Raw genomic sequence first — 19,877 nt, forward strand, 5'->3', positions numbered from 1 at the left:
AGGTGGATTCTCAACCACTGCGCCACCAGGGAAGTCCCAGTATTTACTTTCTTAACTTTCATATGTAACGTCAGCAGTGTTAATTATTTTTTATTATGTTGTACATTACATCTTTAGTACTTATTTATCCTATAACTGAAAGTTTGCACCTGTGACTACCTTCTTAAGAGAATTTGAAGTAGGTCATATAAGGTACAGATTAGATACATTTTAAAAGCAGAAGATGAGAATAGAAAAGTAATTCTGCCAACTCTAAATGCCGGTGCATTGAGCCCACGCTGGGCTCCTGGTCAGATGAGATGGAGCTGCAGGCGGGCCTGCCTTCTTCATTCTCACCTGGTGATCCCATCTGAGTGACTCTTTTTTGGTTCTGTGTGTGCGTGTTTTCATATATATGGAGATAATATATGTTCATTAAGTGCATCCATAAGTCTTCTATTAATTGCTATTTAGATTACCATTTGAAACACTGTATCATATTTAACCATCCTGTAATTTTGTAATCTAAAGCGTTTTTTCCTGCATGTTTTTGAAAAAACAAGAACTTTGGGTTTTTAATACATGTGTATATATTTTAGGGCTGAAAGACTTGAAAGTTGAAGATGACATCTCATTGAAGGTGGTACCTATTTTACCTGCCCTTAATTGTGCCCTGCTGGAAGCAAAGAAATCATTTTCTGAAAAAGGAATCTGTCCAAACACATTAGTAAAGCATAATCTCCAAGAACTGTACAAGGTGGACAAAAGTCCTTCATTGACTGCTGCTTCTCAGGATGGAATTAAAGAGACTGCATTCTTTGGCAAAGTGTCCAGTGGTTTTGACTTGACTCCTCCAGCTGAAAAGTGCCCTTTACAGTCTTTAACTCAGTTGAGATCTTATTCTTCAAATCCTAATGGGTACATTTTGGAAGTATCTACTGCACTAGACTTATTGGCAGACTGTCCTCAGTCTCCATGTATTTCAGATGGAATTTGTGACGCTGGATTTTCTTTAGTTATGACTCCAAATGCTGAATTTCACGACTCAGCGACAGAAGTAAGAAAAGAAACAGAAACACAAAAGAATTCTGAAGAGATGTTTAAAGCAAGGCAGGGAGCTCTGGTCCCATTAAGTCCCGCATCAAATCTGAGAGTTCAGCGTAAGAGAAAAGCAGGCACGCTGCCCGTGGTACAGAGTAAAAGGGTGAAGTTGTGCCATCCCTTTCCCAGAAGAACTCGTGGTGGAGCAAAGAAGCGTCCAGACTCTCGCACAACTCTCAAGTTCCGTCAGAAAAGAGAAAACGGTAAGCATGGTCTGTATGGATTTTCAGATGAGCAATTAGTAATAACTGTTGTGTGTTAACCCTGTTCCTGTGTGACCATCCTGGACTGTAGCTTGACAGTGTCCGTTAGCTCTCTCCAGGTGATCTGTGTGCATGCTAAAGTTGGAGAAGCGCTAATCTAGATAACATGAAAATCAAGAAATAGGACAAAAGCCCACCCACCAAAAGCTTGTATTTCACTTGTAAAACTGCTCAAATCATCACTCAGTTATTTACTTACCTGTCTAAGAAGTACGGTATTTCAGATGGAATTTATTGATGCTGGATTTTCTTTAGTTATGACTCCAGGTGCTGAATTTCACGACTCAGCGGCAGAAGTAAGAAAAGAAACAGAAACACAAAAGAATTCTGAAGAGATGTTTAAAGCAAGGCAGGGAGCTCTGGTCCCATTAAGTCCGGCATCAAATCTGAGAGTTCAGCGTAAGAGAAAAGCAGGCACGCTGCCCGTGGTACAGAGTAAAAGGGTGAAGTTGTGCCGTCCCTTTCCCAGAAGAACTCGTGGTGGAGCAAAGAAGCGTCCAGACTCTCGCACAACTCTCAAGTTCCGTCAGAAAAGAGAAAACGGTAAGCATGGTCTGTATGGATTTTCAGATGAGCAATTAGTAATAACTGTTGTGTGTTAACCCTGTTCCTGTGTGACCATCCTGGACTGTAGCTTGACAGTGTCCGTTAGCTCTCTCCAGGTGATCTGTGTGCATGCTAAAGTTGGAGAAGCGCTAATCTAGATAACATGAAAATCAAGAAATAGGACAAAAGCCCACCCACCAAAAGCTTGTATTTCACTTGTAAAACTGCTCAGATCATCACTCAGTTATTTACTTACCTGTCCAAGAAATAAGGTATTTCAGATGGAATTTGTGATGCTGGATTTTCTTTAGTTATGACTCCAGGTGCTGAATTTCACAACTCAGCGGCAGAAGTAAGAAAAGAAACAGAAACACAAAAGAATTCTGAAGAGATGTTTAAAACAAGGCAGGGAACTCTGGTCCCATTAAGTCCCGCATCAAATCTGAGAGTTCAGCGTAAGAGAAAAGCAGGCACGCTGCCCGTGGTACAGAGTAAAAGGGTGAAGTTGTGCCGTCCCTTTCCCAGAAGAACTCGTGGTGGAGCAAAGAAGCGTCCAGACTCTCGCACAACTCTCAAGTTCCGTCAGAAAAGAGAAAACGGTAAGCATGGTCTGTATGGATTTTCAGCTGAGCAATTAGTAATAACTGTTGTGTGTTAACCCTGTTCCTGTGTGACCATCCTGGACTGTAGCTTGACAGTGTCCGTTAGCTCTCTCCAGGTGATCTGTGTGCATGCTAAAGTTGGAGAAGCGCTAATCTAGATGACATGAAAATCAAGAAATAGGACAAAAGCCCACCCACCAAAAGCTTGTATTTCACTTGTAAAACTGCTCAAATCATCACTCAGTTATTTACTTACCTGTCCAAGAAATAAGGTATTTCAGATGGAATTTGTGATGCTGGATTTTCTTTAGTTATGACTCCAGGTGCTGAATTTCACAACTCAGCGGCAGAAGTAAGAAAAGAAACAGAAACACAAAAGAATTCTGAAGAGATGTTTAAAACAAGGCAGGGAACTCTGGTCCCATTAAGTCCCGCATCAAATCTGAGAGTTCAGCGTAAGAGAAAAGCAGGCACGCTGCCCGTGGTACAGAGTAAAAGGGTGAAGTTGTGCCGTCCCTTTCCCAGAAGAACTCGTGGTGGAGCAAAGAAGCGTCCAGACTCTCGCACAACTCTCAAGTTCCGTCAGAAAAGAGAAAACGGTAAGCATGGTCTGTATGGATTTTCAGATGAGCAATTAGTAATAACTGTTGTGTGTTAACCCTGTTCCTGTGTGACCATCCTGGACTGTAGCTTGACAGTGTCCGTTAGCTCTCTCCAGGTGATCTGTGTGCATGCTAAAGTTGGAGAAGCGCTAATCTAGATGACATGAAAATCAAGAAATAGGACAAAAGCCCACCCACCAAAAGCTTGTATTTCACTTGTAAAACTGCTCAAATCATCACTCAGTTATTTACTTACCTGTCTAAGAAATAAGGTCATTCATTTTCTGAACTGTCCTCGGACAAATTCGAGTGGAAGAAGAGGATCTGCTAAAATCAGGCACACTAAGAACAGATGGCAAAAACTGATAAGTGATAGCCTGAACATGTTTAAAGAGGGGGGAAAGTGCCTGGACTCTCCCAGAACTAGAGCATCCTGGGGCAGAATTTCTAATCCTTTGTGTGTTTTAAAAGTGGTCGTCTGGATCCTACTACAGACCTACTGAAACAAGGTCCAGTGGCCTCGAGACATATATATTGAAACAGTTCCTCAAGTGGTTTTGTTGCCCCCTGAAAACTGAGAGAGAATCAGCGTCCAGAGCCATTTAATGTTAGTCAAATGCACTTCAGTGAACAGAGCACGACAAATAACACAATTTTGGCTTAGAGTCATCTCAGATTATGTGTGGTGTATTTTGTTTAAAACTAGGGAACTTATGCTCTATGACCCCTTAGCGAAGAGGTGAGCAGACTTGGGCCAAAGGGTCCCTCAGGCATTACCTGTTGTCTCTGTACTTCACTGTGCTGGCACAGGTGGGCGGCTGTGACTGAGGTCTGGCCCTTCACAGAAAAAATTTGCCAACCCTATCTATAGTATTTTGAATTTTAAAATTCTGATGCCTAAAGAAGAAACACTGGAGGTGTGTGGATCCCCAGGATCCTAGATAATTAAGATTTTACCCTGTGGTTTAACAAGTAGTTATTTCTGGCCAATTATAGTTTGAGAAATTGTGTGTGTGTGTGTGTGTTTAGGAGGGTGGTAGAAAGAACGGCAGTATGAAGCAGCAACTCACACTTTACATTTCCTCACAAATTCCAGGCCAACCATATTGGGTTTCTCTCTATATGAACCATTTTAAAGGTATTAAATAAATTACCTATAATTCAACATATATGTTGTCACTGTTTCTCAAGTGTGCTAATTTCATCCACTATAAGAAATATGTTTTAGGGATGTCCCTGGCAGTACAGTGGTTACAACTCCACACTTCCAGTGCACAGGGCACGGGTTTGATCCCTGGTCAGGGAACTAAGACACAACATGCCACAGAGTGTGGCCAAAAAATGAACAACAACAACGATGTGATTAAACCAGCCAAGATGACTAAATATAATACCACAAAAGCTCAAAAAAAATAGAAAAGAAATACATTGTATATTGTAGTCCAGTACACACAAATTCATACATTACTGAAACAGAAATTTCAGGAAGCATTTACCCTAACTATGTGTAATACAATCTGATATCTTCTGTTTCATTTAACAAAGAATTCTGGTTGCAGCCCATTAAGTTTATTTTATAATACACCCATGGGTTATTGCATGCAGCTTGAGAAACATGTCATTGAGTGATGCAAATAAGCAGGGCAGTCCGTGCAGGGTCACCTGTTTCGTGTTTCTCCTTTTCCTCGCAGGACCTAGGTTGTGAGAGATGTTCCCCTCCCGCCCGTGCAGATGTTACGCTTCCCCTAGTCTTGATCATCTCATCTTATTTTCTTTCTCTTCTTAATTTAGTCTTAACAGTTTTCCTGCTTGACTTATATTTTGCCTTTTTTTATGCTAAAAATTTTAGAAATTGTAACCAGTATAAAATCAGAAGTCTTACTCTAAAAACAAAACTGCTGCTTTATTGCCTTTGATAGTTTAGTAGGGAAGAAAATAATTAGACCCAGGGAAATGTACAACATTAAGAGAGTCTAAAAGCTTTTTTAAAAAACCGTTTATTTTTCTAACCTTCAAAAGAATAAAATGAAACTGGTCTCTTTTCTACATTTCACTAATAACCATCACATTCTGAAACTGTTTAATATGTTTTCTGTTCTCAATCAATTAGAAATAGTATTTTCCATATAACGTGATTTTAAAATATTTGCAAACATTCACACGTGTGATTATTTTATATCGTCAATGGGGAAAACGTTTTCACAGGGAACATTTATTAACATTTTTTTTAAACTCTTAAAGGATTGAAACACTTTCTGCGTGTGATACAAGCAGGTTGTTAATAGTTTTTTCTCCTCATGTGCCCCCACCTTTAGTTCTTTCCTTCCTTCCCTGCGAGAAGTAAAGCTGAGCATTTTGTAAGAGAAATGAGCAATTATAATAGATTTATAGGAAGTTAAATCAGAAGAGGACTTTCTTCAATGTACCTTCCTCTGTCTTCTCTTAAGAGATGATTTTTCAGGCAGTGTTAAAGCTTTGATATTTAGGTGTAGTGAAGGAAAATATGTAAGATGGCTCTTTGTGAACCTACAGTCTCTTCTCTACAGTGTGATCATGGTTTTAACCATATGGCTTTATGGGAGCTGTGTCGCTTTTGTGTAAATTGAATTATCCGTCACCCTGTGCTGTGAACTAGCATGTTCAGCCTTACCTGCCACATCAGTCAGCAAAGATTATGGAATCTTTTTTAAAAATTAAGTCATGCCTTGTTTCTATAAAGTTATTACTCTGATATTTTTCTCCTAATCCTAATTAGGGATATAGACCAACACTTAGCAAGTTCAAAAATCTTTTAATGAAATACCCCAAATTTTATATTTTATTCCCCATTATTAAAGTTTCCCCCCAAAACAAATCAAAGGAAAGCTATGCTGATAAATATGTGCGCCCCCTACCCCTTAGAAAACGGTGTCTTTTCTGCATAAGGTGCTGAAGTGCTGACTGCACAGTTTGTACAGACAACCAAATTGGATTGGAAAAACCAAGAAGCTCCTATTTCTAAAGATGTTCCAGGGTCAACGAATGCTAAAAGGGCAAGGAAACGAGAGACATCTCCAGTCAAAACTGTTCCAAGGGCTGAGCCACCTGTGAAGAATTCTCCACAAAAACAGAGGGAAAATATAGTAAAAGGCAATCAGAATCCCAGAATCAGAAAGCAGCCACAACCTGGTAAGAAGTCCTCTTCCTGTAAATTTCAGCACCGTAATACAGACTAATCGAGATTATAAAGTAGTATATTGAAACAGTATAAGATCAGTTGAAATCTGTCACGTTCTTGTGGTCTTCTTTAGTTCAGACACTGACAGGACAAGTAACTTGGTTTCCCATTGTGAATAAATAAGAAAGTGCCAAGATTCATACCTTCACTAAATAGACCCTACTTTTCATTCTGCAGAAAGCCTGAACATGAACTGTTTAGCAGAGTTAAAGTATAAATGGCCTTTTTTAATGACTAAATTCACAAGCAGGTAGCATCTGGCAGTATTTTTCTGGACCATAATCAGTTATAGAAGATATTATAAGTTTGTCCAGAGGGAACTGTAAAGACATGGTTCAAAGCAGTCAGTAATCTCGAATCCTGTATTTCACTTGTATTTTTTCTTGTTTTTTTTCGGTACGTGGGCCTCTCACTGCTGTGGCCTCTCCCGTTGCGGAGCACAGGCTCCAGACGCGCAGGCTCAGCAGCCGTGGCTCACGGGCCCAGCCGCTCCGCGGCATGTGGGATCTTCCCGGACCGGGCCACGAACCCGTGTCCCCTGCATCGGCAGGCGGACTCTCAACCACTGCGCCACCAGGGAAGCCCCTGTATTTGGTTTCAAAAGGCATTAAATTAATTTTAAAAGCAGTTTTACTTTTCTACTTCTACTTGTGCGGAAGTGAATAACCAAGTCTCCTTCTGTGAGCCAGCAGCTGACTGCTGGTTCCGTGTTCCACCTGCTGGAACCTCCTCGTTGCTGGCACGTTCCCTCATCACCGCGGACCTCACTTTTCTCCCAGCTCCATGTCCCTCTTCACACCCGTCTCTCTGAGTAGAGTGCAGCTCCACCAAGCTGCAAAATCTATACATTTTACAGTATCTTCGGTATTGAGTCCTACTGTGTTGTATGTGTGGTGGTGTTTTTTGTTTAGAAAAACCTTCATTTCCTCATATCTCTGTATTTCCATCAGTTTTCTGTCTAATCTCATGATTCTACTTTCTCTCATCTACCTTTAGGTTTTTTAAAAGCCTCAAATTTAGTGGAATTCAGGGAAAGAAACTCTTGTTTTGTTGGGGTGATGGTATTATGGATGAGCTTGGTTTTTTCTTTCCTCATTGTTTAAAAAAATTTTTTCGGCCACACCTTGCAGCATGTGGGATCTCGGTTCCCTGACCAGGGATCGAACCCACACTGCCTGCATTGGAAGCGCAGAGTCTTAACCACTGGACCACAGGGAAGTCCCTTTCCTCAGTTTCGCTAATGTTGTTTATGGCTGAAGATTTTTCTGAAAGCTCCTCAGTCATATCACCGTACAGCCTGTAGAGAGTCATACCCAACACAGCCTCTCTGCTTGTCTCCCCAGGCAGTTACGAGGTGGTCTTACCCACGGGTGCACATTTCTCTCCTGCCGTTTCCCAATGCGTGCCTTCCCTGCCAGGCACATGGTGCCACCCACACGAACCACGCCTGTTGTCACTCCTGTGCAGTCCCCTCTGCTCAGCTAAGTCCACCCGGAGTCATTTCCTGATGCTCTGATCTGCACTCATTTCTCCTTTTTTTTCCATTTCTTTTTTGGGTTTTTGAGAACGTTAAAGAGTTAATTCATACTATTTTCCAATCATCTGGTGTGTCTTGGTCCTGTCTTTCCAATTAGTTTGTAAACAGGATGAGTATAGATACATACATAATGCATTGTATTCCCAGCCTTGTCATTAGAATTCCTTGTGCTGAATTGGCTTCTATATACTTGTAGGCTAATCGATTAGTGGGAGGAGGTGTGCAACTGGGCATTGGCAGAAAAGTGAGCCCAGAAAATGAAAAGTTTCCAGAATGGGTATTCAGAAATAGGGCGATTTGTATTGCAAGTGTCTGTATATATTGTGCAGCCACATTCCAAGTTAAAATTTTAAGATTACCACCTTTTAAATAATGTGTTAATTTTTTCTTTTATTTCTTAATCACCCATGCTAATCCACTTCATTTCTTTTACTTGAAATATCAGAGTTTAAGAAGGCTCAATCATTTTGTTACTGAAACTAATGGTTTTCTGTCCTTTTTAAAGTTTTCAATATAGTTTTTATTTACTGAACTCTTTAATTTTTTATAATTTATTTGGCATCATTTTATCTATATTTCTTAAAAGAGATAGATGATCAGTATTGTATTTTTAATTAATTGAAAACCTCTAGCAAGTCAGTTATTAAATGATTTACCTGAAATGACACATATGAAAATGAACCCTTTTTCTTGACTCAATACAGTGTTCTCTAGATTCGACCTTCCTCATAGTGATACTCAGTGTAAGAACCATAGTATTTAAGGACAGAATGAACTTAGTGTCAGTAAACACATCAGATCCTAAAATGAATGTGTTTCCAGTACACCCGGAGGGTTCACGAGACAGCCCTCTTTGGGCCACTTTCTCGTACCTCACCCCGTTGGGCTTTGATATTTTAAATAAAAACTGGGCAGTGGTTGATTAATTTTACCCTCCTCACCATACACACACTCTTGTCATTCTGTTTGATGACCTCATAGGCCAGAGTTTTCTCTGTAAATGTACTGTCATTGGGCTTTGCAGACAGGTTAGTAATTTATTTCAGACCTGCTACTGCTAATTATAAAGAGGAGCACAGTTGGCTTTTCTGTCCATCCAGCCACCTGCTACAGGGACTCACTGCCCAGTATTGTTGAGAACTTTGTCCTTCATGATAATCACATTTTAAAAGGCTGAATCAAAGTCCTGAGAAGGCAAGTAAACCACCTGAGAATGTTAGTTTTCTGACCGAATGCCAGTGGGTAGATTTGAGTACCTGCTGTAAGGAGAATTATCAGTAGATGAGGAGATTTGCTTTTTTGCAGATAGAATAGAGAGGAAATGTTTTTAATGCAGAAACTGAAGTTTTAAAACTTGAAATTAATTGGCGATTCTGAATATTCTTACTTTTCTCATTTTTTATTTGTATCGTAACGTATTATAATTAAACATCAGTACGGTTAAAAATCATCTCTATTTTGAACTTAGGTGGTTCCTCTAATAACTTGCCAAGGGAAATGATTTCTAAGAAAGTACATTAACCTTCTATAATATACACTTTAAACTTAGAAATTCTTAGATTCTCACGAGATTGTAAGCTCTCTGAGGGCAGGAGTCTTGTTTTCTTGTTTTTGTTTTTTTCTCTTTGTATATTTCTTTAGCTGAGCAGTATGCCTTGTGTGTAGGTCAGTACATGCAGGTTTTTTTTGTTTGTTTGTTTTTGTTTTTTTGCGGTACGCGGGCCTCTCACTGTTGTGGCCTCTTCCGTTGCGGAGCACAGGCTCCGGACGCGCAGGCTCAGTGGCCACGGCTCACGGGCCCAGCCGCTCCGTGGCATGTGGGATCTTCCTGGACCGGGGCACGAACCCGTATGCCCTGCATCGGCAGGCAGACTCTTAACCACTGCGCCACCAGGGAAGCCTGAGTACATGCAGTTTTGAAGGGTGATTTCTTTTTAAATTAATATGCACATTCCTTAAGACTTGTTCCTTGGTAAATACATTATAATACATCAGGAAGTTGGACAAGACCTCACTCTGGTAATAAAAATTTAACATACAATTTATGCAACATATCAAGAGGTTTTTCTTGAATATGTTGACTTAACTGTTGATTTTCACTGAACCATAGGAATATGACAAAGAATTAATTCTATGGAAATCAAGTGTTATGTGTCTTTTTTTCTTTTATGCTGAAGCCAAAGGAGAAACTTCTTCACAGCTTCAATCAGAAATTTCAGATGGTCAAGAAGATGTTATTAGCATAAGTACAGCTCAACCAGAAAATATCACAGTGGCTCCAGAAGACCCACCTGAAAACTCCATTGTCAACTGTGACTCCCAGGCCCTAAATATGTTGGCTGATCTTGCATTAAGCGCTGCTACCTCTACCACACCATCCTCTGAGCCCAGAAACTTGCCCTGCTCCTCTGAATTGCCACAGAACGATGTTTTGCTTTCTAAAGAACATTCTTTGCGTGGTACGTCAGACCATGAATATCATAGAGGAGTTAAAAGTCAAAAAGGTGGACCGTTATCCAAGCCCTCCTCTGATAAGGGTAATCTGACATCAGACCCCACGGTCAGCCAGGAGGAAGAAAGCTTGGTTGCTGGCATTCAGGCCCCTGCAGAAGCCCAGTCAGCACTGCCCGAGGAAACCCTAGAAAGTTCCGACGCAAGCCAAAGCTCTGTCGTTGCTGTGGAGCATTCCTATGCCCTGCTCCTTGCAGAACATTCAAAGAAGCATCTACAGCAGAGAGGGGCCCCAGGCCCTGCGTTTGCCAAGAATGGCACAAAAGGCCCTGAAGCGGGAACCCCAGTGGGGAAAGTGATGCCATTTCGGCATCAGCAGGTCACCTCCCCACTGCAGCAGCTTTCCGAGGCCCCAGCGCTCAGGCGCAGGAGCGGGGTGCTGCCCTCCAGCCTGCAGGACTTCTGCCGCTCTCGTGCCGTATTCAGCTGTGACGGCTCCTTTAAGGTCACTTTCGTATGGGAAGCAGATTACGTGTTCAGCTTAGACGGCAAGTAAGTATAGCAACAACCCCCTGGAGAAGACTGTAGTCAGAGCACTACACGGGTGAGTGGGAGTGACCCTGGATGAAAGTGGATGAACTTTTCTGTTGAGATAAATGTAGCGAGAAGGGATACTTGTGCTAAACTCTGGGGAGGGAGAAGGAAGTGTGTAAGATCCAGTAACTTGGGAATAATACCAAGCAGATTCACTGTAATCATTTGTTATATCAACTTCATTTTTATCTTACTCATTGTTTCATGTTCATGTAATTTTTAAAATAAAAATGAACACAAAAACTAAGGTTAATAATTAAGGCACTTACTTATAAGATAATCAACTAAAATAGTCATTTTCAATGATTTTGGTTTCTTCTTTCTTTAAAATCTCAGGCCTTGGAATACTGATTTACCAGATACCATGGAAGAAGTGAAGCTTTTACTTCATATGTGGGTAGCTCTGTTTTATAGCAATCAAAACAAAGTCATACAATCATCCCGAAAAGTAGTAGAACACAGCAACCCAGCAAAATACGTGTGCATAAATAGCACGTTAGAATCGTTTGAATTCAGTGAAATTGAAGAGTCCTCCGGTGTGGAAAGGTGCTCCGTAGACCCTCTGTTGGAGACTAATGAGGCTCCCAGAGGTCCTACTGCCAAAGTGTCCTTCCCAATCACTGACCCCCTGCTTCCTTTCATGAAACCACCGCCTGTGAGAGGCTTGGAGCTTTGGGTGCAGAATGAACAGAAAGAAATGTTTGCAACAGCAGGTCATCCAGAGACCCCAGAAAGCCAGAATTTCATCGATTCCTGTAATAATGAGGTAGGTCAAGCTGAATACTGTAAATGCTGGTGTTATTTTTGAAGAAATATTTTTTGTACGTAAAATCACATTCATAACAAGGCATTGGTTTCTTTTAGGAAAGTGGATTCTCTAGCTATGTAAAGGATTAGAATGCCAGAAACTTAGTTTACAAAGTCTGGATTGTCTGCAGGTGGAGCTTATCTACCATCCTGATTGAAGAAACAAAAGGAGGAAAAAAATCGTAGGCCTCAGATGATCTGGGAGCCAACCATAATTATGTAGCTTTTTAGTTGTATGATTTGGGGCAAATTACTTGTTCTCTGAGCTTATTATCTTTTAAAAGAGGTGAATAATACTTATTCTGTTTACCTATAATAGTGTTTATGGATCAAATGCAGTAATAATAAATATAAAAAATCTTTGATAAACCTTAAAGGAAACTAAAATTGAATATATTAAAGAATATTTTTAAAAACAAATCCTGAGGGCTTCCCTGGTGGCGCAGTGGTTGAGAGTCCGCCTGCCGATGCAGGGGACACGGGTTCGTGCCCCGGTCTGGGAAGATCCCACATGCCGCGGAGCGGCTGGGCCCGTGAGCCGTGGCCGCTGAGGCTGCGTGTCCGGAGCCTGTGCTCCGCAACGGGAGAGGCCACAACAGTGACAGGCCCGCGTACCACCAAAACAGAAAACAAATCCGGAGACAGTAAATAAAATGCCAGACCTCTCATAGTCTGCAGATAACTGTTTGTAAATATGAAAAATACACTTTGTTTCATTTCACTGTTCTCAACTGATAGGACGGATAATCGAATTTTTTTTTTTTTTTTTTTTTTTTTTTTTTTTTGCGGTACGCGGGCCTCTCACTGTTGTGGCCTCTTCCTTTGCGGAGCACAGGCTCCAGATGCGCGGGTTCAGCGGCCACGGCTCACGGGCCCAGCCGCTCCGTGGCATGTGGGATCTTCCCGTACTGGGGCACGAACCTGTATTCCCTGCATCGGCAGGCAGGCTCTTAACCACTGCGCCACCAGGGAAGCCTGATAATCGAATTTTAATTGGAGCAAATTAAAAAGTTGTATCAAGATTCTAAGTAAATGGATTGACAAAATACCTGCCTTTTTAAGCTTTCAGAGCAGATTTATTACAGAATAATTTTACATGGGTTTGGGCACCTTCAGTGCCTGTGTTAACATTGAGTTTCTGTACCTGGGCTTCCGTGGGGATTTGCAGGTCCAGGGGTGAGCCTCAGAGGGTCTGTGAGTGTCTGCAGATGCTCATCTTCATCAGAATGAAGACTGGTGGAACGCTGTGGGCCAGAGACTGGTCTGAGCCCTTCACTCGCATTAGCTCAGTTAATTCTCACACGGCCGGGTGAGGTAAGGACCGTGCCACCCATCTTATAGGTGAGAAGACTGAGGATGGAGAAGTACAGAATGGCCTGGAGGCACATAGTAAATTGTCCGGCCAAGACTCAGATCTGGACACTCTAGCTGTTTCTCAGTGTCTAATTCTGTGGATGTATTTATGTATATATATGCACATATGTGTGTTTATATGTGTACACATAAAATATATGTTACGTGTGTATGCGTTCTTTTTCTGAGGATGGGGTTCATAAATTTCATCTTATTCTCAAAGAGATACATAAAATCACTACCTTAGAATAAGAAAGTATTTATGTTTAGTCAGGCAGATTTTAATTATTACATATATATTTATACACACACTAGTTTCTTATAAAGTATTTTCGGTCGTGGTAATATATATTAACTTACTTTAGTAATGTCCAATTAGGAATGATTTTCTTGCAAACATGAAAGAGTATTAAGTAGAAAGTAGAATGTTAAAATTAACGATTCCTAACACTTTCTATAGCATATACTTAGAAATATGTTTCCGTCATCTTCTTGAATACTGTACCCATACTTTAAAGGTGCACACACCTTTAAATCCTGTACCACTCCCTATTCTAGGGCAAACTAGGATTATCAAAGTTTTCATTTCACTAAGAGCACAGGCATGGTGAGATTCTCGACTATGGCCCAACATTATCAGCCACAGTACGATTGGGAGGGTCATAGAACTGTTCTCAGAATGAGTGTGCCATCAAGAGTTTTCTACGCTTTGTATCTGGCCAGTCGTGTTCCCTTAAAACCAAGTCTCAGCTCCTCCCTGCCAATTGCTCAGGTCAGTGTCTTTCTTTGACTAAGGCAGAAATGTTTTTAACAAGAGATTTGAAACACAGGTCCTGACTTACAACACGACTGCTTCAAAATCTGGCAGGAAATCTGTGGCCGTAGTGTTCCAGAGCTACAGGTGTAGGTCAACTGTATGGTCAATCCACTTTACCATATTCTGAACAAGACCATTCTTCAGCCTTTAAAAAAAAGAAGAAAAGAAACAGCCTTTTTATGAGGTTATCAAAATTGTCCAGAGGTATTTCTGTTACTGTTTATGCTAAATCCTTTCTGGTACTGTTTAAATCAGTCCTTTTAGTTGAGTTTATTAATGCAAGCTGCACTGTGTTTTCTGCTGCTTTGTTGAATAGGGAGGTATTAAAATGAGAGAGAGATTATGTCCAGTTATAAGCTAAGAAGACAGCTAAGGGGTAAGGGACTTTTATTTAACAGGATAGAGATTGATACCTTGGGAAAGCTGCTTATCAGTGTATTCTGAGTACAAGAGATAATAATTAGTGTTTCCTCATGGGAACATTCCAGATGACAGTGCATTTATAGTCTAATTGAAAGCTGGTGTTTAAAATAAGTTATTCTTTGCTTTAAAGATTATCTTTTAATCTTACTAAAAATAATTTAAATTAATTGAGCACTTTTTCCTCTACTGCTGCATTTCTGAATTAAGTGATGCTATTTAGCAAACAGTCTGCATTTTCAAGTCTTTAAATTGCCAGTGGTCTAGCCACTTTTCTTCCCAAAAGTCCATTAAAAAAAAAACAAAAAAAACAAGGCTGTGCAACTAAGAAAGTTTTGGAGTTCTCGTGTGTGTGTATTTAGATAAAACAAATTCCTATTTGGGGGGTATTTTAAGCCTAAGAAGAGAGGGATTTGCTTGATCTCTACCCTATGAAGATTCAAAAGAACAGAGCAAACTAAAATTGATCTTTGTCTGTTCTGTTCTTCACATATGTAAATGCTTGAAAAAAAGATCTATTTGGCCCTTGATTTTTTAAATTAATTTATTTCTTTTGCTTTTATCATTTCAGATAATTGGGGGGAAAGCCGAACAAGAGTCATCAGATAAACTAGAGACCTCTAATCTGGTGCTTTCTAGCATTGGAAGTACCCAAACTAATGGATCTTCTATTCCTGCTGAAGATAAAACCTTTGAGCCACTTGATGGCACACAGGTGACATCTTATAATGATACTGTCACACAGTCCACATTCGCCAGGACTTACGATGGGATCAGCAATCCGTCAATGATTTTTCAAAAGTCTGTGTACAGCACCCTTGAAAGCAAAGTTGATGTTTTTCATGCAAAAATGCAAACAAAAACAGGTGCTTTGCAGGGCTTTATCCAGCATAGCAGCCTTATAATCAAAGAATGTCAGTCATCCTTGGAAGGGGAGGATGATACGGAGTATGTAGTGATTAATCTGGAACGAGTTACATTCAGTTTTGAAAAAAATGCCTATGCACCGATACAGACAGAAGTTGTAAACAGAGCTGATAAACCTACACCCTTTAATGTGGAGTTGATTAAACAAGTATCACCTGCTACAAGCCTTAGACATCCTGTGTCCGCATTTGAAAAGACACAGGGTCTTAGGGACGTTCCCTCTCTGGCAATGTCAGGACAACAAGGCGCTAAGTACCTTTGTGCCTTCTCAGTGAGTAGAGAGATACTTGCTAAAGAAATGTGTTCATTACAGAAAGGGCAGGCTGTTGCAGGCTCACCATCGCCGTCTGATAATTGCCTTGTAACAGAGGCATTATCACTAGTTAAAAGTTCTAGTTATTTGTTACCCAGAGAAGAAATGAAGCTCTCTCAAGAATGTTTTCTGTCGACCCAGAGTCTCTTCAGCATCTCTTCGGAAGACACTGTAGAGTCGTCCCAGCTTGAAGAAGTAGTCTCATCGTCAGCTTCTGATCCCTTGGAAGAAAAAGATTCACTTGACTGCATCCCATCAGTGAGGAATGCTTCGGATGGCTCTTCAGAACTAAAGAATGACAAGAGTGGTCTAAACAGTGAACACATGAGTTTTGAAACATTTAATTCTGCATTTACCAAACAAACCAGCCTATCTGTGAATAGAGAGGAAGTCAGCCTCGAGTTATCAGAGGAGGATTCTGACCTTGACCTCACTCTCACCATATCACCGCCCACGAGTCCCTGGGAAGAAGCATCCGCTGGTGAAATGGAGCAGCAGCAGGAGGCCCCGTTACCCTGCTTAGAGCTTCAGGAGACAGCGGAAGAAATAATTGAGCCTGAAGAGGTGCCTGATGTGAACTCTGCTGATCACACGTCAATGAAACCACGAGAAAGTGAGAGAAAAGGTGATAACTTACAGACAGTGGCTTTCATACTTTCGAAAGAAACCTGTGCCCTTGAGGTTGCAGAGGAAGTTCAAGTTGGTTCAGACTTCTCCTTCAGTTGTTTTTTTTTGTTTGTTTGTTTTTTGTTTGTTTTTGTTTTTGTTTTTGTTTTTTCCCTCCTTCAGTTCTTTAATTAAAGAAGTGTCACCAGCTTCTAGTCCTGACTGCCAGGTACCAGGTGAAGAAGCACAGCCAGCTTGGGCTGTATTTCCAAGTAGTTTTAAACTCTGTGATGCACACTATGAGAAAACTGACAGATCCTCCCAGGTTGAAACAGTAGATTTGGCCATAACAGAAAAAGAAAATTCTTTTGTTGGTCCCACCCATCCAGTGGGACAAGATAACTTAACTCAGATATAGAAGGAAAAATACCAAAATTTAATAACGATGATATTTTGTGGGATTTTAATTTTATTCTTTATGTTTTCCCTGTATTTTCTACAGTCGGAATGACTACTTTTACAGGCAGAAAAAAATAATAATGATTAGTTTTGTTTTTTTTTTAAATCAAAGTAAGAAATCAGCCAGGTTATTACAATTCATTGTCCAACTTCTTACCTCGCCTCAGCCATGTAAAACGGGGGTTGACCGAGACTTGGAAGAACCACCCAGACTGGCAGTGGCAGCATGGCTGTGTGAATGAAATGCAATGACTTTTCTCCGGTAACTTGCAGAGTAGACCTAATAAAAGCATCTTGAATAAGGTCATTACCCCTTCAAAGGAGGAGGAAGGCTGTGTCATAGCCTGACATGCCTATTTCTAGTACTCGCCTTTGTGTGAGAACAGCATGACTGGATTATCAGCAAAAGAATCTTAGGAAAAGGCCCTGCCAATAAGGAGTCAAAGTCATGTGAAAGGGCCAGAGGAAGAAAGACCAAGGACTCAGTGTGGGAGGGACTTCCCAGACATACTGTACAACAGACAGAAAATAGGCACCTTCCTCACCGTCATGAGGAGTAATTCACATCCTGTGACATTGCTTTCTGTCCCTGATTATCTCAAATACAAGAAAATATTATCAATCAGCCTTTCTGAAAAGTACCAATACCAATGATCCACATTTCCTTTTCCTTCATTTGTCTGTTAACAGTGTTGATGTAAACCTTCCTGAAATAGAAGCCAGCACATTTCTTAAAATATGTTTTTGATGAGTGGTGCTCCCCACTTTCCCTTTCCTATTATTTCCCATGCCTCTCACAAGAAAAAGAAAAGAATTCAAAATTTTTTCCCCAATTGATCATGCTTTGGTTAGCGGGGGAGTTTTAAAGCTACCTTTCCCAATTTGGGTTATTTCCATAACAAACAAAAAGAACTATATTGCCAGTATTACTAAGAACATGCATAAAAGGATGCTTAATCCGTTTCGATAAGCTATTCACAGGCATAAAGAAACATTCAGAGAGGTTAGTCATTGTCATGAGAAGCTCAGGAAAACTATCACTTTCAAATGCAGTATTTAGGACACACTCCCGTGCATTGAGTCATCCCTCCAGCATTTGCGGAGCTGCCACTGACTAAGCAGAGGGGGTTGGCCGAAGGAGCTAGCCTTGTGTGACATGCCAGCCCAGGCCTGCCGATGAAAAGCATGTAGAAGGACATCGTGGAAAATTCCTAGGTCCTGAAATCCCAGCGCCAAGTAAGGGGAAGTTGCAGAGGTTGCAGTGCGGGTGCACAAGAAGGAAGGCTACAGAAGTACAGCACAGAAAGACTTCCAGGGCCCACGCTGCCAAAATGAGGCCTGGAGAACATTGATTTGCAGAGCAGCAGGACCGATGCCTTTCGAGATAGGGTACAGTGTTTCTGGATGCTGATGGAGCCTCTTGAAAGGTAGATCAATTTCTGGGGTCCCTTTTAGGGAGACTCTCACCCCGGGCAGGCTGCTGACCATCACCGCTGACCTGAGCACAGCTATATACAGAAGGATGACACCAGGAAGCCTAGGTCTGTGCCTTTGGAAAGAAAAGCATCACACTCAGAGAGTCTGGGGAGCTTTTATTGATATTAAGCAACAGATTCACAGGTGTCAATATAATATAGAAGCCAAACTTCATTTAAAGTCTATAACTGTAGGAAAGCTTATATATGACTTCCAGATCCTCACAAATCCATTTGTTTCAGAAAAGATTCTAAAGAAGAAGTCTGGAAAATCCTTAATTAAATTTTGGGATTGAGATGATGATGGGATACAGAATAAAGGAGGTCTCACAGATCTTTGGGGTTGATCGGAGGAAGGCCACATGGAGGAAGTGACTTAGGAATTTTCTTGTGAAAGTGTTGGAAACATACCAGCAGAGAGGTCTGAAGACAGTGAGGCTGTCCACAGCAGGCACGGGCTGGAATGCCCACAGGCGGCAGGTCAGTCTGCTTCATGCGCGGGTCTGGAGAAGAGCAGATCTGCTCAGAGCCAACCTTGGAATGAAGACCCCTGGCTGCTCTGGGTTGGCCTAGGGGATGTTCTGAGTATGACTACATTTCCTTTCTGAAGCAGAATCTGCCCTATTCCAGGAACCTAGGGTCTCTCAGAGATAAGGTTGTTCAAGAGAGACAGTAGCCTCCTGGGGATGCCTGGGATTAGGGAGTTCGGTCAGTGTGCCTCAATCTTTAAACTCATATTTGCATGGGTATTAAGTTTGTCCAAAAGGTGGGGATCAGAAGTTGTACAAAATGAATGATCTGCAATGCTCATTAAAAGGTACAGAGAGATGGAATTCCCTGGCAGTCCAGTGGTTAGGACTCTGCAATTTCACTGCTGAGGGACCGGGTTCAATCCCTGGTCGGGGAACTAAGGTCCCACAAGCCACGCGGCATGGCCAAAAAATAGGTAAATAAATAAATAAATAATTTTAAAATAATAATAATAAAATCATTGAAGAGCAATCCGCCTCTTCTTTGGTGGAGTCTGAGAGCACACAGGAATGCTGGTCAAGCCTGGAGGTTGTGCTGAGAACTTAAAAAAAAAGAAAAATGATACAGGGAGAAAAAGGAAAGATATGACAGAGGAAAGCATCTGAAAGAATAGATAAAATAGATTGAGCTAGAATAACAGGATTTAGTTTACTCTTTAAATTGAAGGCAAGCAATTAGCAATGAAGGGTAAATTTTCTAGTCCTTTCTACTCATACATTCAAAAGATGTAGAGTAATCAAAAATGCATGATATGTTCTCTGTTGTAGTTATCAGAGAGAACCAACCCCCGCACACACATTAAATCAGAATAAAGAAAAAAATGCTTCTGTGTGCAGGGAAAAAGAAAAAAAGGTCAATGCCAAGCAGAACAGGGTTACCTGGTGGTCCCAGAGGGGAACCTTTACCATGGCCCATAATTCAAGGTGGCTGATACAGACTAAAGGGGTTTAATTCCAGTGGACCAACATTTAGTGAGCACCTACTAAGCCTAAGGGCTGGAGACTGTGGAAACACAAAGATGAATAAGAAGACACTCCTCCCTTCTCAAGTTCACAGCCATCTTTTGGGAACCAGATCAGAACAGGAATAAGAAAGATATAAGTGAATCCAGTCTTTAGACATGTAATAAACCAACCTTAAAAATGCCAAACCGTTTGTTCAGAAGAACAGCAGTCTGTTCAAATGTAAGCCAAAGGCCGTAAGCTCTAAGGCCTGGCCAGTCTGCCAAATAGACATCACTTGTGATTTTAGGGATTCTGTGTTAAAAACATCAAATC

General features: G+C 41.0%; 1 protein-coding gene across 1 annotated transcript; it reads left to right on the forward strand.

Annotated features, from left to right (window-relative positions):
* The first annotated feature begins 508 nt into the window (after positions 1-508).
* On the forward strand, positions 509-16,343 carry LOC149743793 (protein TASOR 2-like). The gene is given in 6 exon segments (XM_089906157.1): positions 509-1,283; positions 6,019-6,261; positions 10,025-10,845; positions 10,847-10,902; positions 11,229-11,658; positions 14,861-16,343. Coding segments are annotated over 6 exon segments (3,780 nt in total). The 5' UTR covers positions 509-523; the 3' UTR covers positions 16,331-16,343.
* Positions 16,344-19,877: the final 3,534 nt, after the last annotated feature.

Source organism: Delphinapterus leucas, unplaced genomic scaffold (assembly GCF_059928025.1).
Source record: "Delphinapterus leucas isolate spDelLeu-1000000601 "Yukka" unplaced genomic scaffold, BTC_Dleu_Yukka2 spDelLeu_asBTCV2_sq80, whole genome shotgun sequence".
In the NCBI taxonomy this organism is placed as follows: Eukaryota; Metazoa; Chordata; class Mammalia; order Artiodactyla; family Monodontidae; genus Delphinapterus; species Delphinapterus leucas.